The 27,095-nt window shown below is 29.1% G+C and overlaps 1 protein-coding gene across 2 annotated transcripts in view; it reads left to right on the top strand.

Annotated features, from left to right (window-relative positions):
* LOC122503297 (HEAT repeat-containing protein 6) overlaps positions 1 to 27,095 on the top strand; it is a 345,658-nt gene that overhangs the window by 130,342 nt on the left and 188,221 nt on the right. For both annotated transcript variants that reach the window (XM_043613780.1, XM_043613778.1), the window contains exons 3-4: positions 12,199 to 12,432; positions 21,288 to 22,116. In XM_043613780.1, coding sequence (XP_043469715.1) covers positions 12,199 to 12,432; positions 21,288 to 22,116 — 1,063 coding nt within the window. The remainder of the gene's footprint in view (positions 1 to 12,198; positions 12,433 to 21,287; positions 22,117 to 27,095) is intronic.

Genomic DNA, 27,095 nt, shown 5'->3' with positions numbered 1-27,095 from the left:
CTCAGCTTTCGTTTAATAAAAAATTGTATCCTTCCCCCTCAAAAATTAAAATTTAATTTTGATTTTTTTTTGGTAAAAAAATTTTTTTTTCAAAATACTTGTTTCCAATCGAAAGAGCATGAAAAAACCTTTTGAAACTGTACTCGGACAAATTTTTATGTTTAATTGTTTAAGAGTAAAAAATTATCAAAATAAGCATTGTACCGAAAAACCAAGAACTTTCACCCCCCCCCCTCTCGGAAAAAATTGGACTAGGTAAAAAAATATTTTCACCAAAAATCACTATCCACTAGTATTACAAAAGCCCCAAGTTTAGGCACGATTGGAGAAAAATTTTTTTCCACCTTGATCACTTGATATATATATATATATATGAGCGGATGGGAAGAAGAACTCGATGTGACGCTCCGCTGCACGCTGTATTGTCAGTCAAGAGTTCCAAATGCCAATAAAATTAAAGTTTGAAATTTTGAATTTTAAAAAGTGCTACATTATAGAAAATAAAGAGGCGCATCTTTTTTTCCTTTGAATTTTTTTATAGGACAATTAGTTTAAATAGTAAGTGCAAAAAACTAAAAAAAATTTATTTTTATTTTTCATTCAATTTTAAAACATAAATCATCGTAGTTAAGACAAATATTGATAAAATTAATCGGTATTTGATATACAAACTCGTTAGGGTCTATAGAAGACGATAACATATCAAAAAACTTAAAAATTATTAATTGTTAAATAATATTTAATTATTATTAATGATCTACCAGCAATCACATTTTCTTACCATTGCCGACAAAAAGTCAGTGGGGAAGTTTCGAATTAAAAGAACTTCCAGTGAGACATTTGTTCTTCAATGTATAAAGATGTTTTCTGAAAAATTTCAAATTGATTTATTGAAAAGTTTAGAAAATATCGAAGTTTAAACAAATTGCGCGTGGCGCGCTAGCGAGTCGCCGTGTATAGAGAATTATATTCTGTGTATAAATGATCTGCTTCTCATAACTTTTACATATACATTTATTTACTATCGCAAATAAATTGTTTTCAATTATATTAAACTTTTATAATAATAAATAATAAAATTATTTAAACATTTTTTAAATGTAATATATAATATTGAAACCTTATATTAAATTATTATAATTAAACACATTTTAATATGTGAAAATAAAAATAAATAAAATATTTTTTAAATACTAATAAATGTTAATAAATAACTCAAACTAATGTTAAGGCATTTTAATAACATATTTAATGAAATACTAGATATGACGGGTTCCACGTTAAGTGACCCAGGTCAAAATTTTAAATGTTTGGGATCGGGTAAAAATTTTGCAAAAACAGTAGTCCTATTAGATACAATTAAAAATACCAAATATTATTAATTTATTTAAACAAATATAAAAACTGGAGGGGGTCAAAGTTTAAATTTTTGGTCTAACATGGAATATTTGAAAAATTTGTAGTTTCTTTAAAACAAAACGAAAATACGTTTTCTATTTTGGGTTTTTCTGCTGTTTTTCAACACTTTCTAACGGTGTAAACAAATGTAGAGAAAAAAAATGTTTGACCTTGAAAAATTAAATTAAAAAATAAAATTTCATTTTTTCATCAAATGGACAGTTTTTATTTTAAAAAAAAAAATTTTATCATAAAGGTGAGGTTTTTTCCTAAAAAAAATGTATAGGTCAAAACGTGGGACAAGAACTTTTAACTGGTCAAAATAAACATTTACTTCTGCAATCCACCGCCCCTGCTCGTTGTTGGGCTATATATTGTTTATAACAATTGAAATAAATTATTTTATGCTTTATTAATTATCTGGTGGTCATATTGGATGAATTTAAATTTATTTAGATCATGTGCATCAACGGAATAAGAAAATAAACCTCCTTTTTTAAAAAAGTGTATTAATTTGTTAACTTTGATTTAAAAAAAATTATAAATAATTAAAATCTCCAAAATCGGCCTCGAAGGATGTCTTAAGAATTTATTCCCCTTTAATTTAAGACAAAGAACACTCAAATCGGTTAAAAATTGTAAGCTATAGACATTTTTTAATAGTAAATTGTAAAAAAAATTCCACTGTGGGACGGTGCACGGCAGAAGTAAATGCTTAATTTGACCAGTTAAAAGTTCTTGTCCCACGTTTTGACCTATACATTTTTTTAGGAAAAAACCTCACCTTTATGATAAAATTTTTTTTAAAAAAATAAAAACTGCCCATTTGATAGAAAAATGAAATTTTATTTTTTAATTTAATTTTTCAAGGTCAAATAATTTTTTTTCTCTACATTTGTTCACACTATTAGAAAGTGTTGAAAAACAGCAGCAAAACCCAAAATAGAAAACGTATTTTCGTTTTGTTTTACAGAAATTACAAATTTTTCAAATATTCCATGTAAATTTTTGACCTGGGTCACTTGACGTGGAACCCGTCATATACATTAATTAAATTTTTCCACTTTTCTTTTGACGCATCATAAATATTTCCTTTTTCGTTCTAATGACATATTTTAACAATAACGTTAAAGGTAATATTTCACATTCTTAAAGCGTAAAAATTTTTAACAATAATTTGTAACGTAAATAACGAAATAATTACGTACTATCAATAATAATTTGTAAATAAGAAATTTAAATATTGAAAATGGAAAGTTTGAAAATATTTTCTTGTCCACATTATTATTATAGATATTTGAAAATTTTATACATAAAAATATTTTTAAATAACAAATTAATAAGAAAAATATTTATTCATATAGGTAATATTAATAATATTTTATTCTATTCATTTAGTAAAAATTTATTAATTTAAACATTAAATCAATTTTAATTTATCAATATAAATAAATTGAAAACAATTTATTTGCGATAGTAAATAAATGTATATGTAAAAGTTATGAGAAGCAGATCATTTATACACAGAATATAATTCTCTATAAACGGCGACTCGCTAGCGCGCCACGCGCAATTTGTTTAAACTTCGATATTTTCTAAACTTTTCAATAAATAAATTTGAAATTTTTCAGAAAACATCTTTATACATTAAAGAACAAATGTCTCACTGGAAGTTCTTTTAATTCGAAACTTCCCCACCGACTTTTTGTCGGCAAAGGGAAGAAAATGTGATTGCTGGTAGATCATTAATAATAATTAAATATTATTTAACAATTAATAATTTTTAAGTTTTTTGATATGTTATCGTCTTCTATAGACCCTAACGAGTTTGTATATCAAATACCGATTAATTTTATCAATATTTGTCTTAACTACGATGATTTATGTTTTAAAATTGAATGAAAAATAAAGATAAAATTTTTTTAGTTTTTTGCACTTACTATTTGAACTAATTGTCCTATAAAAAAAATTCAAAGGAAAAAAAGATGCGCCTCTTTATTTTCTATAATGTAGCACTTTTTAAAATTTCAAACTTTAATTTTATCGGCATTTGGAACTCTTGACTGACAATACAGCGTGCAGCGGAGCGTCACATCGAGTTCTTCTTCCCATCCGCTCATATATATATATATATATATATATATATATATATATATATATGGGACATTCCACGTCAACACGGACAGAGCTCTAAACAAAAATTGCTTTGATGGATTTAAACGTTCTAGGGCTTAAAAGATTTCTACGTTCATGTACTTTAAGATGCCGATGGGCGTTTTTTGCAAAATTCCATTTCCGATGCCAATAGAACTGTCAAAAGTCAAAAGGTCCAAAAATCTCAAAATACTTTTATTAATTAAAAGCAAAAAACGAGGTAAATTATTCTGTAACTCATTCTTTATCAGTTTTTAGGGTTCCCGAATATAAATCTAAAGTTTTTTTTAAAAATCCAAAATGGCGAATTCAATATGGCGGACAAAATTCAAATTTGATCAGATTCGATTAAAACTTGTTACTCGGGGGTTTTTAGGGTCGCTGATTACGAATCTGAAGTCACTTTTTAAAAATTCAAAATGGCGGATCCAATATGGCGGAAAAAATTTTCAAATTTGATCCGATTCCCTTAAAACGTGTTACTCGGGGGCTTTTGGGGTCGCAGATTATGAATATGAAGTTACTTTGTAGAAATTCAAAATGTCGGATCAAATTTTTTAATTTGATCAGATTTAATTAAAAAGTGTTACTCGGTGGTTTTTAGCGTATCTGATTATGAATTTGAAGTCGTAAACACAAAGTAACTTCATATTCATAATCTGCGACCCCAAAGCCCCCGAGTAACACGTTTTAAGGGAATCGGATCAAATTTGAAAATTTTTTCCGCCATATTGGATCCGCCATTTTGAATTTTTAAAAAGTGACTTCAGATTCGTAATCAGCGACCCTAAAAACCCCCGAGTAACAAGTTTTAATCGAATCTGATCAAATTTGAATTTTGTCCGCCATATTGAATTCGCCATTTTGGATTTTTAAAAAAAACTTTAGATTTATATTCGGGAACCCTAAAAACTAATAAAGAATGAGTTACAGAATAATTTACCTCGTTTTTTGCTTTTAATTAATAAAAGTATTTTGAGATTTTTGGACCTTTTGACTTTTGACAGTTCTATTGGCATCGGAAATGGAATTTTGCAAAAAACGCCCATCGGCATCTTAAAGTACATGAACGTAGAAATCTTTTAAGCCCTAGAACGTTTAAATCCATCAAAGCAATTTTTGTTTAGAGCTCTGTCCGTGTTGACGTGGAATGTCCCGTATATATATATATATAGTAAGAAAAGCTATCCTTTAGTCATAAGAAAGTATGGAAATCGCATAAGTCTGTCTCACTCCCACTCATGGGACATGACTGACATGGTAGGTTTTCGTACCATATATATACAAATATATTAGAGAGACGCATGTTTATTCCCGAAATCTTTTTTGACCAAATATTTATTTGATATAAAACTACTTAAGGGGATCCCACATATCGACAATGTAGATAAAAAATGGTTAAAAATCTGCAACGACCGTTTCTTGAAAAATATAAGATATTATGACCTATAAATTTGGGAAAGTCATTTTTGATCATAAATACATAGGATGAGTATTTTATTTGTTGTATTTATTAAAAAAAATATATTGTTAGAAAATTAAATATGGGCAGTTTCCAAGAGCCCAAACTGCAACGACCTTTTCTTGAAAACAACAAAACAAAATAATTTTTCCATTTGGCTAACTTAATTTTAATAAAAAATACACATAATAAGATTCATTACATATTTGAAAACAACAATAAAAAACTTTAATTTATGTAAACTGTTTTGTATATAAATTTGCAACAAGAACACATGTGACAGATGTTTAGTAGTTTATAGAACCAAGAGATGGCGCCAAAGGTTCCAAAAGTGACAAATTTTGATCATTTTTAACTTTAAATTAACAACAATAAAATATAATGTCTTCTTTTCGAGTGGAAATTCATTAGTGATGAAAGATACACAATGTGAGACATTTATTTTGTTCAAATTGTTAAAGAAAAATTAATGTTAGTAAATTAAATATCATGTGTCACCGAACAACTGTCACATATACACTTTACAAAAAATAAAGTTTTTATTTATTTCTGCATGGCAAATGAGTCTCATCCTCCGTATTTTCCTACAAAATTAAATTTCCCAAATGGAAAAATTATTTTGTTTCGTTGTTTTCGAGAAATGGTCGTTGCGGTTTGAGATAGTAGTCAAAGATTTGTTACAGGGGAACTGCCCATATTTAACTTTCTAACAATAATTTTTTTCAAATAATTACAACAAATAAAATACTCATCCTGTGTATTTATGATAAAAAATGAGTTTTCCAAATTTATAGGTAATAATATCTTATATTTTCCAAGAAACGGTCGTTGCAAATTTTTAACCATTTTAGATCTGTAATATCGATAAGTGGGATCCCCTTAACTTAAAATTCACATAATATACGCATTATTCGACATAAATTTCATTGCACACAAAAAACATTTAACATAAATATCATTTGTCATAGAATTCATTAAACAGAAATATTATGTTACATAAAACTCAGATAACTTAATTCCCGTTTGACATGAAAATTATGTAACATAAATTTCTATTGACATAAAAATCATTTAACGTAAATTTTATTTGTTATAAAATTCATTTGACATCAATTTCATTTGGCATAAATGTCATTTAACGTAATTCTCATTTGACATAAATATTATCAGACATAAAATTAGCTTGACATAAATTTCATTTGACGTGAATATCATTTAACATAATTATTATGTAACGTAAAATTGAATTTATATAAATTTAATTTAGCATAAATGCCATCTAACATAATTCTCATTTGACATTAAATTTACTTGACATAAATTTTATTTGGTATAAATCCCATTTAACATAATTTTCATTTGACATAAAGTTCATTTGACATAAAAGACATTTAACACAATTCTCATTTGTCATAAAAGTCATTTAACAAAATTCTCATTTGACATAAAAATCATTTTACACAAATTAAATTTTACATAAAAATATCGGCGCCAATTTTAAAAGTAACCAATTAGATATTATCAACAACATTGTGATTCGCCAATTTTGAAATTCGCGCCTATATTTCTATGTCAAATGATCTTTATGTAAAATGAAATCTATGACATCTTAATTTTATGTCAATTCTTAATCCTTATAATTTTTAAAATCTTAATCTTCATTTTATGCATTCTGCATAGTGTTAGGATTTTTAGCACAGATTGTTAGTCTTATTAGTGATTTAAATTTCGCAATAAAAGTATGAGCTTTTCATCTTTGTCGCGAGATAGCTTGAAGATTTTTCACCTATAAGTGAGAACGATTCGTTTTTTATTAGAAGAGCTTATTACATTTGTGAATTAATAATGTAAAAAATTTTGATACACTAAAAATATTAATTATACTTTGAGTTTCGTAAGAACCGTTGTCAGAGTAAGACGTGTCTCGCTCTCTAATTTTATGCACCTCAAGGAGGTGCATGAATTGAAGGAGGCTCACAGGGATTATTCCACAGAGACTGTACAGTGCAAGGTTAAAATTAATACACTTGAGAGTAGATTGAACTTCTTTGAAAGACAGTATAGAAACAAGAATTTAATTGTTTACAATTTGCCTGACACAGAGGATATTAATAGAGACCTTGAAATGTCAATTGAACAGGTTTTTCTTAAAATTAACTTGAAAATACCTAAGTATTCAATCGACGGAACTTTTAGACTTGGCGCCACTAGAGGTAAACGACCAATTTTGGTAAAATTCAACTCAGCTCGATGGGTCAAGGAGGCTTTTTCAAAAATGTTGGAGTTTCGTAAACTGAATCTCAGTATCTCTAATGATAAAAGCAAAGAGGAAAGAGAGGAATATAAAACTCTTCTAAATTATAAAATGGATCTGAAAAGTAATGGAATAGAGGTTCAAATTAAGAGGAATAAAATTGTTTATAATAATAAAATTCTATCCGTAAATGATATCAACTCTTTGATCGATAAGGAGAGGGTTAATATAACGACCCAAATAATCAACCCTGCTTCTCCCCCCACTTCATCTGATTCTCAAACAACTCCTGCACGAGATCTTAAGCGCAAACGTAAAGGAGGTCTGAAAAAGGATGCAGATATAAGGAATCACGGTGACACTCGTCTGGACGATTTTCTTATCAAGTACGGAACCCCCAGAAAATCTGCTCGTATCGCGGTGCCTATGGATGCCACACCTTCTCAATCGAAGGAAGTGGAAAAGGTTCCCCACTCTGAAGAAGTTCGAAGCCTACAATAGCAACCACACACTTATTTAGGAGTGGGATATGCTGACTTGTCGACTGGAAGGGTTTGCTTTTGGAACTCACACGGATTTTCCAATGTGTCTGATTTGGAGAAAATTGTGAATGATAGTGATGTACTGTGTATATGTGAAACGTGGCTAATGTCAACTAACATTGTTCTGCCTGGTTTTTTGCACAATTTCAACTACATATGCAGTCCGGCTTCAAGGATTGCTTCTCACGGTAGAGCGAGTGGTGGTCTCTTGATTTGTTACAATAATAACCAATGCAGAGTGGAATCTATTTTTTCAACTAGTAATTATATGTTTGTTAAAATGTTTATTAAGAATTCTTTTTTTATTGTATGTTTGGTATATATTCCTCCCCATATGAAGATAGATAAATTTTTATTGGAGTTTAATGATCATTTAATGTTAATATTGCAAGATTTTCCAAATGTACCATTGGTAGTGAGCGGGGACTTTAATTGCAGAATGTACAATTTAAATCAATTAGATCCCCATATAGTTGATAACAGCTTATTGTTTGCTACACGGAAATCTTTGGACACTGAAGCCGACAAGAGGGGAAAATTGCTCGCGGATTTCATGGAGCTCAATGAATTTATATTGTTAAATGGTCGCACACCTGGAGACCTAATGGGAACATATACTTATGAGGGTCCTTTTGGCTCCAGTATTTTAAATTTACTCTGGTGCTCTTACTGTGGACTGTCTATGTTGAAAAGCCTCAAAATATATCACATAATTACTCTCTCAGACCATTATCCGGTTTTTATCTCATTTAACATATATTCTTATTGCTATGATGTGAATAAAGTTAAAACTAACAATCATAATTATAAATTTATTTTTGACTTATCTAAATCTAGTTATTTTTATTCTCAGATGTCTAATAGAATTGAATCCCAAATAGTATTTGAGGATGTAAATCAATTAAGTTCGGTAATAACAGACACAATAATAAAAGTGGCTAGTGGTTTGGGAATGAGGCATCGTTGTGGGAGTAATAGAATGAGCAAGAAGGCATGGTTTGACAAGGAATGTATTGATGCCAAAAGACTTGTGGAGTCTGCCTTAGTGGTGCATAAACAATGCAGTTTTTCAAATTCCACGCGTTTATTTTATATTGAAATGAAGAAAAGTTACAGAAACATTTTGAAATTAAAAAAGAGAGCATTTGAATTAACTATTATTGAAACTATTGCAAACACTCGTAATTCTAGAGATTTTTGGAGTATGATTAATAAATTTCGTTCTAAGGCGTGTTATTCCAATGTCATTGATGTGGCCACTTGGCATCAGTATCTTCTTGATATGTATAATGTTACTTTTGATGATCATTTTGATGTTTGTAGTGTGTATGACTCAGATCTTGATGGTGAAATTGTTCTAAGCGAGATTAGTCATAGTATAAATAAATGTAAGGATGGAAAGGCTTCAGGCATGGACAAAATAAATTATAATTTTTATAAGAGACTACCAGATAACTGGATTATTTATCTACAAACGCTTTATAATAAAGTAATGGTAACTGAAAGAATGCCTAAATCTTGGGGATCCTTATCGATGAGCATGCTTTTTAAAAAGGGTGACCGTGATGACCCATCTAATTATAGGCCCATAACTTTAGTCAACTGTATTGTTAAGATTTTCACACAAATATTGTATAACAGATTGTCTAAATGGGTTGTAGATCATGATGTGCTTCCAGAATCTCAATCTGGATTTAGACCGTCACGAAGTTGCGCCGATAATCTGTTTACACTAATCTCTCTTATTCAAATTCATCTTAACAATCAGAACGGCAGAGTTTATGTTGCGTTTGTTGACTTTAAGGGCGCTTTTAATACGGTGATTCACGATTTTCTTTGGCGAAAGCTCTTTGAGGTGGGGATAAGTTCTAAAATTATAAATATTTTACGTAATTTTTATGAATCTGCTACAGCCTCAGTTAAGGTTGTAAATAGTGCAACTGACTCAGTTAGAGTTACTCGAGGTGTTTTACAGGGGGAGGTTTTGAGCTCCTTACTATTTATTATCTTTATAAGTGATTTTGGTCCATTTCTTAAAGAGCAGGGATGCCGAGGCCTCTCCATCGACAACAAAACGGAGGTCCTTTCCTTGGAATATGCAGATGATTTTGCGTTACTGGCGAGTACTCCTTTGGAACTCAATAAAAAGCTTAAGTCTCTTAAATTATACTGCGAGCAGAAAGGGCTTACTATAAATGTAGAAAAAACTAAAATCGTCATTTTCAAGAGAAATAAAAAAATGAAACCTTTTTTTAAATATTTTAAATTTGGAGATGAAAAAATTGAAGTAGTCAATGAATTTCTGTATCTCGGGTTACCTTTGTCTAACACATTGTCCTTTAGCGAAACATCTAAATATTTCATAAGCTCAGCGAATACGGCAGTTGGTACAATACTTAGAATAATTCATACTAGTAAAATAGATTCTTGGAAAGCGTACTTGAGATTGTTTGAAAGCCTTTGTCTGAGTGTACTTTTTTATCAGGTGCAGCAGTGGGGTGTCACCCAGCTTGATTCGATTGAGGGAGTGCAATTGAGCTTCTTTAAGAGTCTACTTAATTTGCCTAATAATACCCCTAGCTACGCCGTTAGAAGGGAAGTTGGAAGTTTGCCTCTTGCTAATCGGGTTTTTCGTTTGGTCCTCTCTTGGTTGAATAAGCTATCGAATATGAATAACTCTCGATACCCTAAGCTCTGCCTAACCAGGCTAAAAAATCTTGCTAATTCAAATCCAACCAATCTTAAACTCAATTGGTATCTGCAAATCAAGCATTTTTTTGTTGATATTGATGAGGTGAATAGTTGGCGCACTGTTTCATTCGAGTCGGGTGGTGAACATTTAAACAAGAAATATAAAGAATTTTTGTCTCAACGCGATTTTCATAGCTGTGGCAAATCTAAAAGTCTTTTAATTTACCCCAATTTAATACTTACTGACAATACTAATTGTAAGAACTTTCTATATCAACGTAGCCCTCTCTTTTTTAAACGTGTATTTTCTCAAATTAGACTTTTGAATAGACATGTGACACATATTTATATAAGAAAGAAAAAGTTCAAACTATCAAATAGTCCCGCTACATGTTACACTTGTGGAATTGTTGGGGATGAGTTTTATCACATTTTGGCTGAATGCCCATTATATAATTGGTATCGGATAAAGTATTTTACAATCCCTTCAAATGTAGACCTCGTAACATTTTGGATCTCCGTTTTATCATCGAATGACACAACTATATTGTTAAAAAATTGATTTTTATGATCGATGAAATTTTGAATTTTAAGGAATATTATTGTTATCAGCCGTCTGGAGTTTAATTGTGTGTATGTTTTATTTTATTTTTATTTTTTGAATTTTGTTTGATAACATCTTTTATTGTTTGCGTTATAATTGAAACTCTACTTGTATAGACTACAAACAGTCTCTTATCAAGTGTATCCTCGTTTAAATTGAATAAACGACATATATATATTAATTATACTTAAAAAACCTAAAAAACCTCTCCGAGTAACATGTTTCAAGTACATCTAATCAATTTTTAAAAAAAGCGCCTTACACATTATATCATTCATTAAAAATTTTGAAAAACTAATTACAGATTCGTAATCAGCGACCCCAAAAACCCTCGAGTAACTATTTTTAGCCAAATTGAATCGATTTAAAAAAAGCATCCCCCATATTGGATCCGTTATTTTGAATATTGAAAAACCAACATCGGATTCGTAATCAGCGACCCCAAAAACCCCCAAGTAACGATTTTTAGCCAAATTGAATCGATTTAAAAAAAGCATCCGCCATATTGGGTCCGCCATTTTGAATTTTGAAAAACCAACATTGGATTCGTAATCAGCGACCCCAAAAACCCTTAAGTATACAATTTCATCAAAATCTATCAAAGCGTTTGTCCACATTAACAATTTGTTGTAAACTTAATTATTTGTTAATATAAATTGTTTATAACATTCGAATATGTATACCTGCACAAATTTTTTACAATTTAAAGATTACTCTAGGTGTGTTTCTAAAAAGTTTTTAGCACGTGCCATTCGATTATAGAGGCTGGAGATAGCTTTTTCTTAAAAATAGATGCTTTTGTTAAACTTTGCAATAAAAAAATAAATATAAACAAATTGAAATTTAAAATTCGACAAATCTCTTCCAAATTTAATAATCTTTCATTTAAAACAAATTTCAGTAAAATCGGTTAAAAAATGAAGGCTCTAGACTATTATGAACAGTAAATTGCAGTTTGGTCCCAAGGCCTTGGAGGGTACGGGCCCTGAAGCACGCGCTTCATGGTTGTTCCAGCTCTGCTATTGGTAGAGTTGATTGTATATATAAATAAAAACAAAAACCATTTAACAGATAATATAATTCTGTGTTACAGGATTTAAGGAAGTTGATAGGTGAAAATTCTCTTCTTTGTCGTTTTCTTTACAATTCAGATCATCAAAGTAATGAATTGACTTTTTATGCATTGTGTTGCTTAGAAGCATTATTAATTAATACAGAAAGAAAACAGATCACAGCATCAACCGACTTCTTATCCAATGTCAAAGAAATTGTAATGAAAATTTTATCATCATTACCTACCGAAAATAATGAGAGACATTTTAATAGAGTAAGTACCAAATCTCATTTAACTTTTTAATATTAAATATGCTAAAAAGGATTTTTAAAATCTTAAAAAAATCGAACACAATAAATTTAGCTCAATTGTAAGGTATAGCAATTATAAAGTAGGACATTTAAAAACAAAAGTTGTTCATTTCATGAATATGTCGCTTCCTTCCTCTGATAAGCAAATAAATTTGCTTCCTCATAGAGCGATTATATTAGGGTGGCTCTTATTTACCAAGTTGAAGTAACTTTTGGGCCCCCCTCTACATCAAATCTTTGGCGAAAATTATGAAAAAATTTGCTAAAGAAATAACTAACACCAAGGTTTACTATCACTTACTAATAGTGCTTACTATTGCCAATTAATAAAATTTTATTACCAAAGAAACAAATAAAATACAGCGATCTCGTGCGCATCGTTTAAACTGCGTTTAGTAGCATTTGAAGTCTAACACTTATGTATGATATAAAGACATTTTTATTTCGAATTTTGGATTAACAATATAGGATCATATTCTGCAGATGGTAAACTAATTTTTAAAGCAAAAAAAAAATTGTAAAAAAATTTCATTTAACAAGAGTTTATCGCCTTAATATAGAGAATTAGAAATTAATAGATTTAGCGAAATTTTAAAAATTAAAGTGCAAAAATCGAACACACTCGTTGTTTATTTACTTCAAGAACTACAGCCTACTCTAATATATTGTTTTTAATATATGAAAAATAAAAGTCGTCTTAATGAAATTGCCGTACAATCAAAACAAGCCTTTTGCAGGACATAAAGTCTAGAATAATTTGAATTTAAAAGTCAACGTTCTGGTTTAATCGGAAGTTTTTATTTAGAAGATCTTCAAAATATTTCAATAGGTGATCCTGATCCTGACGTAGATGCTTCTAAACGGTATGATTAAAGATAACAATAACAAAGACTTTACAAAATTACAATCGTACAATTTAGAATTTTAACGACAAATCTTTATTATTTTTTGATAGATTTTAAATAGATAAATCGTTCCTCCACTTTGATGTAAATACATGATACCAAAATACCTCCTACTTACATGGCTTAAATTAATGATCTGGCGGTGAGACATGTCCAGAAGACTGAAAAGTATATTAACGCAATTACAAATGATAAATTCCCAGTCAGAAATGTCAGAGTTCAGCCGATGCTTACGACCGGCATGGAACCGGCCCGGTGGAAAAGACGGACTTATACCGGCACCGGCGTTGTAGTACCGGGCTGGTTGATGAAAAACAACAGGCCCGACGACGGCCCGGTAGTAATTACGGATACAAACCGGTGCTGGTAAATTATATTAATAATACCAGGCTGGTAATTATATTAATACCGGCCCGGTGCCGTCTCAGCACATAAATTTACTTAATAATTTCCACCGGCACAGGACTTTGCCTGCAAAATATTAGTACCGGCCCGGTGCTGGCCCAGAACCAAAATTTACTTAAGATTTTTCACCGGCTCAGGAGTTCTGCCGGCTATTATATTAGTACTGGCTTGGTACCATACCGGTTATGTTTGCCGGTGTTTAACCGGCAGCAAAAAAAATTAAAAAAAGAAGAAAAATTTATAAATTAATTTAATACATAAATGAATTAATGAATGAATTAATATGATAATTAATTAATATAATAATTAATTAATTAATATGATAATTAATTAATATAATAATTAATTAATTAATATAATAAATTAATTAATTATTTAGTTATGCCGGAAATTATATTAATATCGGCTAGGTTGTTTATTGGTGCTGGCCTGGTACCGCACTGGTTGTATATTAGTGCCGGACCGGTACTGCTGCCGGCTGGAATGTGGTTGGACTTTATAAGCTCACTTTGCAATTATTTTTCATATGCAGGTTCAGGTTAGTGGATGTGGCGTCGACTTTGCAGCCTCAGGGTCTGGAGTTCAATTCCTCGAGTCTTTAGATTTTCTATTAATTATTTATGTTTCTCTGTTTCAGCATTTAATGTACATATCTATTGGTTCCAATTAAAAATTAATAATAAAATTGATAATAATAATAATAATTAAACAATTAATCAGACTGAAATGAAATTTTTTTAACCGTCCGGTACCACACCGGGATTTTTTAGTGCCGGCCCGTTACGGTTGACGGATACCTATACCGAAGTTATCATCCGGCAATTTGTCTGTAAGAAAAGAAGATTAAGTGAATAATAAAAGCAGTTCTTTTTTTAGTCAAAATTGTTATCTTTCAATGTATTTAAAAACCTATTAGAATATATTTTTTATTCATTTATTTAAAGTCGCTATGGAACAGCCAGGGTCATAAGCGACCTCTATGTTATTACATTAGAAAAATATTGATAAAGAAAACAATATTACATTAGAAAAATAGTAATAAAGAAAAAAAATATAGTTGTTAAACAATAATGTTGTTGGTTAAATTAATGTTTTTGAAAAATTTGAGCACTTGATTTAAATCTTTGGAAGTATTAAGGGATTGTTTGTAATTATTTGTGATGGACACTGCTTCTCCTTCCACTTGATACTCCTGGCAATCAAGAAGATGTTTGACTGTCATTACATCGTCGCATTTGGGGCATTTGTTTAAAGCAGATTTGGTGATTAGATGAATGTGACTGAAGTTAGTGTGACCGATTCTAAGTCTGGTTATATGGCATTCTTCTGTTCTGGATTAGAATATTTTAAAGATTTCTCAAATAAAACTCTTGATTAAACCCGAACGTTGGCTTTTTAATTCAAATTATTCTGGACTTTATGTCCTGCAAAAGGCTTGTAGTGATAGCACGGCGATTTTGTTAAGACAACTTTTATTTTTCACTTATTAAAAACAATATATTAGAGTAGGCTGTAGTGCTTGAGGTAAATAAATAAAGAGTGTGTTTTTGCAATTTAACTAGTAAAATTTCGCTAAATCTATTAATCTCTATAGGGTAAAGTGTGGATAGATGCCCCCAATTCGAAAATTACATCTAAATTCAATAAATATTAATATGTTTAATTGACTATTTGATTTTTCTACACTATTACTATTTATCATTAACATATGTAAGGACCAAATATCTACAATAAATAATAAATTAATCAGAACGAAAATACGAAAGATCTGCATTTGGCCATATATCACACTTGGGTGGGTTAGGCGCCCCCTGCGGTAAGTTATTATCATTTATTACAATAAGTATTATAAAAAATGTAAAACGCCAATCTTATATGTTTCTCTAATTAATCTGATACAAGAAAATAATTGCAAATATTTTTTTACGTGTTAAACATCCTTGATTCTTGTAATAAGGAATTTTGTCCAGCGGTTTGAACATTTTCAGCAATTTTAAATTTTCACATTATTATAACTAATAACCCCGGGGTTCCAGTGGGCTGGAATTTTATAGCAAAATTGTTATGGCCAATAGGTATAAAAAGAACCAATAATACATAAATATAGTTTCTTTCATATTGGAGATCTGAAAAAGGGGGCATCTATCCGCGCTTTACCCTATTAAAAGCTTTAGAACTTATGCAATTATAAACAAAAAATATAAGAATAGGGGAAAGGTGTACGAGATGATCCCCCTAAGGGAAAAAACCTATTATTCAAAGAAAAATCAACATATTCGACTTTTTTTGTACGCACTACTAGATAATTAATCTATCTAACTATTCTGATTTGAAATATTTGCAGCTAATTAATATTTTACTGTTAAATCTAATTTTTCTAAAACCTTACAAAAGGATCATCTTGGACACCGAGGTGTCCAAGATGATCCCCATGGTATGGGCAAGATGATCCGTAGGGTTATCTTACCCCAATTATTGGAAAAGGAGTCTAAATTGAAGGAATAACAGTGTATCAATGTTAAATAATTATACTTTATTTAGGCCATAAACGCTTTTGACCACTCACCACGATTCGTTTTCCTATTTTATAATTACGAGGCATTGTCTACAACGAGAAAATTAACAAAATATATGTAGATGTCAACTTTTTGTTTTAGATAAGTTAGTTTTCATGATAAAAACATATAAGAAGCGAGAAAAATTGAATTTTTTATTAATACTAGAAAATTCACTTTGAGGTGAGACGAAATACATGGGAATCAGGGGGGATCATCTTGTACACCCATTGAGGGATCATCTTGCCCCAAATGCTACTATATTGTAATTTGTTCGTAACTTAATCTACGAGCTCTGTTATTCCATAATACCAATCAGAACACTTACTATCGGTTCAAAAAGTATAGTCAGTTGACTTTGAAGGCTTATAACTTCAGTAAAAAAAATCGCACAATATTGAAACTTGATGAAATCAGTAAGTAATTTATTTCTACGTTAATGTAGAAAATTAGAAACTAAAAAAAAAATTTTTCTTAAAGTTATTAATTTTTGAAGGGAAAAAGAACATGTTTTTTGACACTATTTTCAATAAGGCCTACTTTGGTAACATGTAACTCGTTTAATAAGAGTCCTATGAAGTTCCTGATTTTTTTCTATGTTCGTTAAATCTTTCTGAATAATGTTATTTAAACAAATAACCGTTATTATAATAACTTTTTGAGATTATTAAACGAAACCGTAGTTTTGTTATCTTTGTTGGAAATTAAGGTACGAAGATGAGACAAAGCACACATTACGGAAAATACGACACTGCTTACGATTCACCAAAGAAAGTTTGTGAAAAAAATTATTTTAAGTAATTATTTGCAAAAGTATTTACAGTTTTTTGCTTTATTGCACCATTAACAGTCAGGTGCATACTACTGTAAGTCTTTTTGTCCGAGACTTCAAGTTTAACACTACTACCTTTTTTTGGTTATTTTTTTCTGTGGTTGAAACTGATTTATAACTTTAAAGATCTGGTTTCTAAGAATGTACAGAGGTGTAAACACCCAAAATATTTTTCCTGACTTAAAAAATTCAAAATTGTATGTAGGTTTGGGTAGAAGTGACCTGAAGTCCTCACTTACCTGCTCTTCTACAATAATACAGTTTCTCGCATTTAAAATATCGACGCCTATGGGAAATGGTTTATGATGGTGTGCACCTTACCGCTAATGGTGCAATAAAGCAAAAAACTGAAAATAGTTTTGCAAATAACTTCTTGAAATAATTTTTTTTCCAAACTTTCGTTGATGAATCGTAATAAGTGTCGTATTTTCCGTAACGTGTGCTTTGTCTCATCTTCGTACCTTAATTTCCAACAAAGATAACATGACTACTATTTCGTTTAAAAATCTCAAATAGTTATTATAATAATTGTTAATAGTTTAGATATTATTGTTCAGAAAGGTTCAAGAAGTCTAAAAATAATTTATGAACCCGATATGATTCTTATTGAACGTTCTACAAGGTCTAAAAGTAGACCCTGTGAAAATGATGCGAAAAAACATGTACTTTTTTTTTTTTTTTTTTTTTTTTTTTACTTTTTTTTTATTTTCTGTTTCAAAAATTAATAACTCCTGAAATAATTTTTTAAAATTTAGTTTTAGTTATCTAAGCCCAAAGTTAAGCTTTCCTTAGATCAAAAGTATGAAATTTTTATTTTTTCCAATAGAATTTTTTTAATGTCGTGGATTCCACGTCAGTTCAACACACTAATTTTCATGACTTGTTGAGATTTGGCTGTACTTTTGTAAATTTATTACTTTTATAGTGATAAACAACTCCACCAAATATTTTTTCAAAATTTTGAAAATTACCAAAAATATGGCATTTTAAAAATTTTTTCCTTTTTTTTTTGAAAGTGCTATAACTTTGGTTTTAATAAACCGATTTTGGATTTAAAAAAAAAGATTTCTTTGGTTTTAAGTATATTTTAAGTTAAAATTAATATAAAAAAAAATTCAAAAAAATTTTTTTTTTAATTTTTAAAAATTAAAGTCCGTTTTTGAAAAAAATCACCTTTGATTTTTTTCAAAATTTTACTAAATGTTAGGCCAAATGTGCTTTACATGTCCTTAAGTTTCATCTTGGGATCTCAAAGGGATTCGGAGTAAAAAAATAAAACGTAAACCACATATTACGAACATATGGGGCAAAATTCCTTAGCTGCCCAGGTCAAAAAATGAATTTTCTCTAAACTTTGCTAAAATGTTACTATTATTAGTAGAAGTGTAAATATTAATTTTTTTTAATTACATAAAATACTTTTTGAGTTATGGAGTTTCAAAATTTTGATTTTTTTGAAAATATCATTTTTCGATTTAATATATTGATAAGTAAAATTAATCAAATTTAAAGTATGAATAGTGATTTTTGAAGGGCTTTTTACGAGCTATAAGCTGGTGATGAAAAAAATGGTTTTCTTTCAATTTGACCTTGAAATAGTAGAACCCGGTTAATACGATCCCGTTTAATACGATTTCCCGCTTAAGACGCTCATTTATGAAGGTCCCTGCAATTAAAGACATACATTTTATATCCCGCCTAATACGTTTTCCCGCATAAGATGCATTCTTAGTGCGGTCCCTACAGAATCGTATTAACCGGGTTCTACTGTATCTCAAAATCGGTGTTTTTTATTTTTTTCTAACCTATCCCAATCGAAAACTTACCTTTTTTCCTATGAGCCATGTAAAAATCAGAGTGGGACTATGGAACTTTTTGAAGAAATTAATTATAAATCATCATTTTTTATGTAAAATAATGATAAATTATTATTTTCCTCAAAAATTCTCATGGTCCCACTCTGATTTTTATATGGCTCATAGAAAAAAGGTTACCAGCTTATAGCCCGTGAAAACCCTTTTAAAAATCACTATTCATAATTGTGTGTTGAACTGACGTGGAATCCACCAGGTATGTCATTGGCAATGTATTACCATATTTGCCTAAAAGGTGGCGCTAATAGGCTCTCCAAAATTTAAAAGGATCATCTTGCCCCAGGGGATCACCTTTCCCCTACTAGATAATTTTAATGGTAAAAGTGTGCACTTTAAGAATCTTTAAACCGATTTAAAAATTTGGATAAGGTGAAGAATTATTTTGAAAAAACCGAAAGTTAAAAAAATCCCTTGTATTTTACATGGGAAAAGTAGGCATTTACGGGAGAGGGTTAATCTAACTTAAAATCAATTTCTTTAGCGAATTTTTTCCATATTTTTGACCAAAGATTTGATGTAGAGGGGGCCCAAAAGCTATATTCAACTTGTTAAATAAGAGCCACCCTAGAGTACCAAAACGATTGAAATGATATCATTTTAATCTCGCAAAATGTAAATGCTTGCATTTACATTGGTTAAAAGTTTTAACGTTTTAAGTAAATTCAATTAATTAAATGAAAGTATTCACACTTTTTGAGATTAAAAGTATATAATTTTCAATCTTTCTATGTAAAGTTGGAGACCGATTTTGAACAGTATATGTGGACGTCCGTATGAAAAGGGACCACTCTGTCTGTTTTATATTCCGAAATAATCGCAATTTACTAATTTTGAAGTAAAGTATCAAATGTTTTTTAATTCTTTTTTCTTACAATTAATCTACAGGGTCTCACGCGTCGAATTATGCAGTTTTCATTATTTTTTTAATATTTTTAAGCAGGGACCGTCACGGAATCAAAACAAAATTAAAAAATACTTTTGTATTGATTCGAATATGGGTATCAGAATCAAAATTCCACTATATTTAGTTCTGATTCCAATATCAAAATTCCACTCTATTTCGTTTTGGTTCCAATATCAAAATCAAAATTCTTTTTTGTTTTAATTTTAATAAAATACTACTGCGCATGTATAAGTCTGATTGAACCTAAACTTTGTTGCAAATGTCAAATATATCAGAAGATAATATCGTTTTTACATACGAAATCTGAAGTAGAATTCGAATCGACTTCTGTTTCTATAAGAAAACTGAATTGCAGTATTACAGTATCAGAATCAAAATAGGAAGTAAATTTTGTTTCGTTACAGTATCAGAATCAAAATAGGAAGTGAATTTTGTTTCGTTACAGTATCGGAATCAAAATAGAAAGTAAATTTTGTTTCGTTACAGTATCAGAATCAAAATAGGAAGTAAATTTTGTTTCGTTTCGTTACCGAATCAAAATGAAAATACATTAATAACTTCGTTCTGTTTTGGAATATCGTAACGAAATCAAAATTTGATTTCCGTGACGGTCCCTGCTTTTAAGTATTTTATTTCGTTGTTAGAAAAAAATGAAAATGGACCACCAATAAAATAACCATTAACCGTAAAAAATTCGGTTTATTAATTAAAAAACGCATTTTTAGAAAAGGGACCACTTTGTCGGAAGACCGTTACTTTTTCATTGTTTCAAAATAGAGGGGGGAGGAATTTGAAACCACTTGCTTTTTCATCTTAAAGATGTACTAGACTTAAAACAACGCTTATCTGAATAACTTGCTAGAGAAACCAAAGATATTCGTATTAGAATCTTTGATTTCGTTTTTCTTGAAAGGAGATATTTGACATTCTAATCTTTAAAATTCTGTAACTCAGTAATTTTTCCACCAAATTGGATTTCTCAAAATTTTTCAAATAACAAGGAATTTGACCATATAGATATCTCCAATAGTGCCAAAGTGGTCCCTTTTCATGTAGACGTTCACATAAATATAAAAATATGTTACATAAGTTCCTGATTACACGTATCCCATTTGACACGCTCTTTAATTATTCTATATAATATGGGTTTATACACTGTATATAACAGTGTTACATAACGAATGATACAATACTGATATATAATAGTTTTACAACAGAAAAGTATCAGTAATTTTTAACTAAAAAGTAATTGATCAAAAAATAAGAATATGAAAAATGTGATTTTCATTGTTAAGCATTTTATTACAGACTTTACTAAGAAAATGTATCCATTTTGTTGCAGAAAATCTTCACTTGTATGCGTATTTTACGAATCATCACTAGTGAAAAAGTTATTGTTAGCTCTATAAATAATATCGGAGAAATACTCGGAGTAATACAAGTTTTTCTATTTTGCGGTATTGAAGATTATCCTCTTATAATTCCACAACAACTTCGTCCAGCTATTATGAACATGCCAATTAATACATGTGCTATTTCAAAAACAAAATCTACAAAAAATTCCAAAACAAGATTTAAAAAGCCTTTGCCTTCAACATTAGTAACAGATGTAAAAAATCAATCGACTCCTAATCCAAAATTTATGCCGAAATTTCCTAGTGACTCTGAAACTTCAGATACAGAATCATCTTGTAATACAATACAAATGGAATCAAAAATTCGATTGGAAACTGCACAATTACTTTACAATATTGTTTTAAATTACTCAAGTCGTGAATTATTTGGTTATTGGACTCAAATTGTTGCCAGTGGATCGCAAACTAATGCTCGAGTATTAACAAGACTTATTTTAAAAGATTCTTCATACAAAGTGAGACAAAGGTCATGGATAATAATGTCCGAACTTCTTAGGGGATCTAGAAATATTTTACAACATGCTGAAGATATAGAACATTCCTCGTTTATAACAGTATTCGCTCTTTTGAGTTCTGTGATAAAAGAACTACATTATACTGTATCATTATCTTTACATGTAGAGTCAAACGTTGCAGTGTTAATTCATGCACTTAAATGTGCATCGGCTTTAGTAGAAAGTACACCATATCATCGTTTAAAACCCGAACTTGCATTGGAGTTAATAAAAAATTGCAGAGTTCTTACAATTCACAAAGGTATTTAGATCAGTTTGTAATAATTAACTCCTTTACTTTCTAGAATTGTTACCATATAAGTTTGAGACGAAAATAGTTACTTACGATAAAAGTGCGTAAAGTGCACTATATATTTATATAGTGCTTATGGGTCATTCCACGCCCAGTCGGGAGTCATTTTGCTTTTGCATATCTCACATTTTTTTGAAACATTTTCTTTTAGTACTCTTTGAAATGAGCTATCTTGATTTTTTCAAATTTTTTCCTAAAGCGGTTCAGAAGATACAAATTTTTGAAAAATTACGTTTTTTACTTAATTTTTTTTTAAATGCTTATATCTTAGTCAAAAATTGGTCAAATTGGACATTCTTACACGGAGAAAAATGGAGTTTGAAAAACTGGGAGTCAATATTGAAAAAACAGGACTCAGTCCAGTAAAAGTACATTAATTCATTTCCATCAAGCATCTTAGGGTAATGCATATAGTGTATAGAAATCCTTAGTTCCCAATTTCACTGTAAAGAGCATTGAAACACAGGCGAAGATTAAAAGGGGCTCTGCAGTGTGCATAGTAGAGCAACTAGACTCAGTCCTCTACTTCGAAACTTTCACAATAAAGGAACGCAGGCGCGTAACCTGTCAAAATAAATGGCCGACGCGACGAGAAGCGAGTGTTTCCTTTTATTCTCTTCGTCAATTTTATATAAAAAGAAACAATAACCAATCATTAAAAAAAATGTTAAATGCACTCTTTATATATTCATATTCATTAATTCGCAAGTTTTATTCTTCCCACATTTTCATACTTACAATTAACAACTAAATGCATCGGAAAATCTTACAATCATACGGGATCGAACACCTACCTAACCATACAACTACACTGAAAAAAAAGTGCTGTTGAATCAAATATCTCCATGCTATTGAATTCCCCGTCATTGATTCAATGACACATTTATTAATCGAAAAGTATATTGCTTAAAACGAAAAAATGAAACTGTTTAAATTAAAAGTACGGTACTGTAGAATTAATGATATTGTGCAAATTGTTTCTATAGTTCATCTATATATAGCAACAGAATAATTTATTGCTTCTTTGACATTATTCATTTGAAGCATCTAATAGATAAATTTGAAGAAAATGCATGTAAATTTAAATCAAATGAAAAATTGTTTGCTCTAAAGAAGCGCGCTCTGAAAACGAAAGCATATGCTTTCGTTTCAATGAGTGGTGCTATTGCGGACTGCCTATAGCATATGCTATAAAAATAAGAACACTATGTTTTGAGACATTGACAGGTACTAAATTTATTGAAATACTTACCCACATATATTTATATGTTTATTAAACCTGTCATTTTTGAGATTCTAATATAAAAAAGTATTATTTAAATTCTTTTAATTAATTAATGACTAGTTAAATATAAATTCACTATATAAATTCCCTTATATACGCGAAAAATCTCGAGCACGGTATTTAACCACAAAGTAAGTGCCCAACGTTGAGAAGCGGATGTATTACATTGCAGCGCGGCGGTTCTCGTCTATCACGGAAGTTAAGCGTCGTTGGTCGCGGTTACTAAATGGATGGGTGACCGCTTGGGAATAGCCGTATTTTTCTGACTAAAAAAGATAAGTGTGTTTGAATGTGTATGTGTGTGTGTGTTTAGCCGTTGGAAAAAATGAAAATAATAATAAAGATGTGTATATGTTAGTGTGAAAAATTGAAAAAAAGATGTGTATAAAAAGTGTTATGTTAAAGGTGTGAGAATTAATTATAGTATATAAAAAACATGTGAACAAAAATTCCCTTTTTTCAATTTATCGTTAGTATATATTTAACCACATAAAAGAATTGAATTAACAGTATGGTGTTATTCAATCGATAGCAACAACTAAAAAAATTAAAAGTACAAATTTTTGAATCATAAAAATGATGCTTTTAAATTTAAAAGTTATAGTCATTGACTCAAAAGCATATACTGTTAAATTAAAAAATTTTGTTCATTGATTCAAAAGGAATACCTTCGAATTAACATAGTATGCTGTCAATTTGAGAAATATGCTTTTGTTTCAAAGAAAGTGATACTATCGAATCATTAGAATCGGTGCTTTCAAAACAACAGCATATACGTTAGGCAGCCCGTTATGACACTATTCAATGAATCAAACCCATATGTCATTGATTCAACAGCATTTTTTTCTCCGTGTAAATATACGCATAATTATAAATCGCACACTTTTACATTAAGCCTCTCGGCTACGCAATCGATGGGGGAAATTTCCTGTTTAAGAAACATCCCTTACCAATGAAATAAATTAGATTATGCGTGAATTTTACTTTGTAATTAATGTAAGTATTGATGTCAACAATATTCATAATATTGAATAAATAATATTGTCAACTAGTTTAACCCACTTAGTCCCAAATGTCCGTTTTTTTAGTACAAGTTCAAGCTCCCCGTTCTACGAGTTCCGGTTTTAAAAAAATCGGGACAAAGGTTATCTTATGGATTTGAGTGTCCTCTTTCAGAATCTGAAAAAAATTTCAATTTCGACTTCATGATAAAAAGTTATAATTGTTTAAACAAAAAAAAGCCGTTTTTTTAAGTGTTTTTTTTTTCTTTAAAAGCAGATTATTTAATTGAAATCGGCTTGGGAAAAATCGGGAACATCAAAATATCGCGTCCAAAATGTTGGGACTATCAAATAGACGTACTGCCAAAAACAATTTTTTTCAAATTTCAAAATGGCGCCTCAAAAATGGCCGCCAAAATATGCAAATTTCGAAAAAACATTTAAAAAAATTTTAACGCTACATTTTTTTTACTTTTATGCTTTATTTAACTAAAATAATGCTGCTTCAACAAAAAATATTGTTATTTGATGTTATTTAACAATATTATAAACAATTTTTATAAACAATTTGAAAACTGAGCCAAAGTGGAAGTAAAAAATTTATTTTCATCAATTCTCTTTTTTGGGGGAGGTAAAAATGGATATTGAAAGTAAGAAATTTAATTCAAAATTATTTTGCAATGTTTAAGAATGTTATAAACAATTTTTATAAACAATTTTGCAAAACATGAAATAGAGTGGTAGAAAATTTTTTTTTTAAATTTTATTATGCTCTCTGGTAATCAAAATGTTGCTTAAGGTTTAAACTTTCATTTAACATTATTTAGCAATATTTAAAAATGTTATAAACAATTTTTATAAACAATTTTCATAGAAAAAGAAGTTTAGAGTGAAAAGAAAATTTTTTTTCACTATTTACTTGGTTTGTCATTAGAATAGATATTTAAAAGACAAATCTTTGTCTGTAATTATTTAAGATTTTTTTAAAATGTTATAAACAATTTTTATAAACAATTTTTATAAAAAAAGATGTTCAGAGTGGACAAAAATCTTCTTTTCTTTACTACTAACTTTCTTTTGTCATTAAAAGTGGAAACTGAAGTATCTGACGTTTATAAAAAATTTGTAAACAATGTATAAAAATGTTGTAAACAATTCTTATAAACAATTTGCTAAATATGAAGTACCATCATGGAAAAAAAGCATTTTTTTATTATATAATACCTTCTTGTAATCAAATTCTTTGTTATAGATATAAACTTTTATTTAACATTATTTAGCAATTTTTAAAAATGTTATAAACAATTTTTATAAACAATTTTAAAAATTGTTTATAAATTTTGGATAAACGGTTGAAACATCAGTTTCCATTTTAATGTTAGAATAAGTTAGTGGTAAAGAAAAAATTTGTTTTTTCTCTGAACATCTTTTTTTATAAAAATTGTTTATAAAAATTGTTTATAACATTGTAAAAAAATCTTAAATAATTGCAGACAAAGATTTGTCTATAACATATCTATTCTAATGACAAACTTAAACAAATAATGAAAATAAAAATTTTTTCCCACCCTGAACTGATTTTTTTATGAAAATTGTTTATAAAAATTGTTAATAACATTTTTAAAAATTGCTAAATAATGTTAAATGAAAGTTTATATCTATAACAAAGAATTTGATTACAAGAAGGTATTATATAATAAAAAAATGCTTTTTTTCCATGATGGTACTTCATATTTAGCAAATTGTTTATAAGAATTGTTTACAACATTTTTATACATTGTTTACAAATTTTTTATAAACGTTCGATACTTCAGTTTCCACTTTTAATGACAAAAGAAAGCTAGTAGTGAAGAAAAGAAGATTTTTGTTCACTCTGAACATCTTTTTTTATAAAAATTGTTTATAAAAATTGTTTATAACTTTGTAAAAAAATCTTAAATAATTACAGACAAAGATTTGTCTTTTAAATATCTATTCTAATGACAAACCAAGTAAATAGTGAAAAAAAATTTCTTTTCACTCTAAACTTCTTTTTCTATGAAAATTGTTTATAAAAATTGTTTATAACATTTTTAAATATTACTAAATAATGTTAAATGAAAGTTTAAACCTTAAGCAACATTTTGATTACCAGAGAGCATAATAAAATTTAAAAAAAAAATTTTCTACCACTCTATTTCATGTTTTGCAAAATTGTTTATAAAAATTGTTTATAACATTCTTAAACATTGCAAAATAATTTTGAATTAAATTTCTTACTTTCAATATCCATTTTTACCTCCCCAAAAAAGAGAATTGATGAAAATAAATTTTTTACTTCCACTTTGGCTCATAGTTTTCAAATTGTTTATAAAAATTGTTTATAATATTGTTAATGTTACGGAGTAACAAAATTTAATGTTAAAAATAAATGTATTTTAAAATTATTTTAATTTTGTCTCAGACTCACTAAGAAGGTGAAAAACTATTTCTAAAGCAAAAATACATCAATGTCAGGTAGTGAGAAAGTTTAGGTTTTACCATTTTTTCTGTCAAGACATTACTACATCTGTTTTCTATTGTATTTAGGCTTACCTTGCAATAAAGTGACAACCGACATGTGTACCTCTACCTATCAAGGGTTTATATTGTTTTTTATGACG

This window comes from Leptopilina heterotoma, unplaced genomic scaffold (genome assembly GCF_015476425.1).
Source record: "Leptopilina heterotoma isolate Lh14 unplaced genomic scaffold, ASM1547642v1 Lhet_256, whole genome shotgun sequence".
Lineage (NCBI taxonomy): Eukaryota > Metazoa > Arthropoda > Insecta > Hymenoptera > Figitidae > Leptopilina > Leptopilina heterotoma.
The sequence above is the reverse complement of the archived record's forward strand: the minus strand, read 5'-3'. Positions and strand labels throughout refer to the sequence as shown.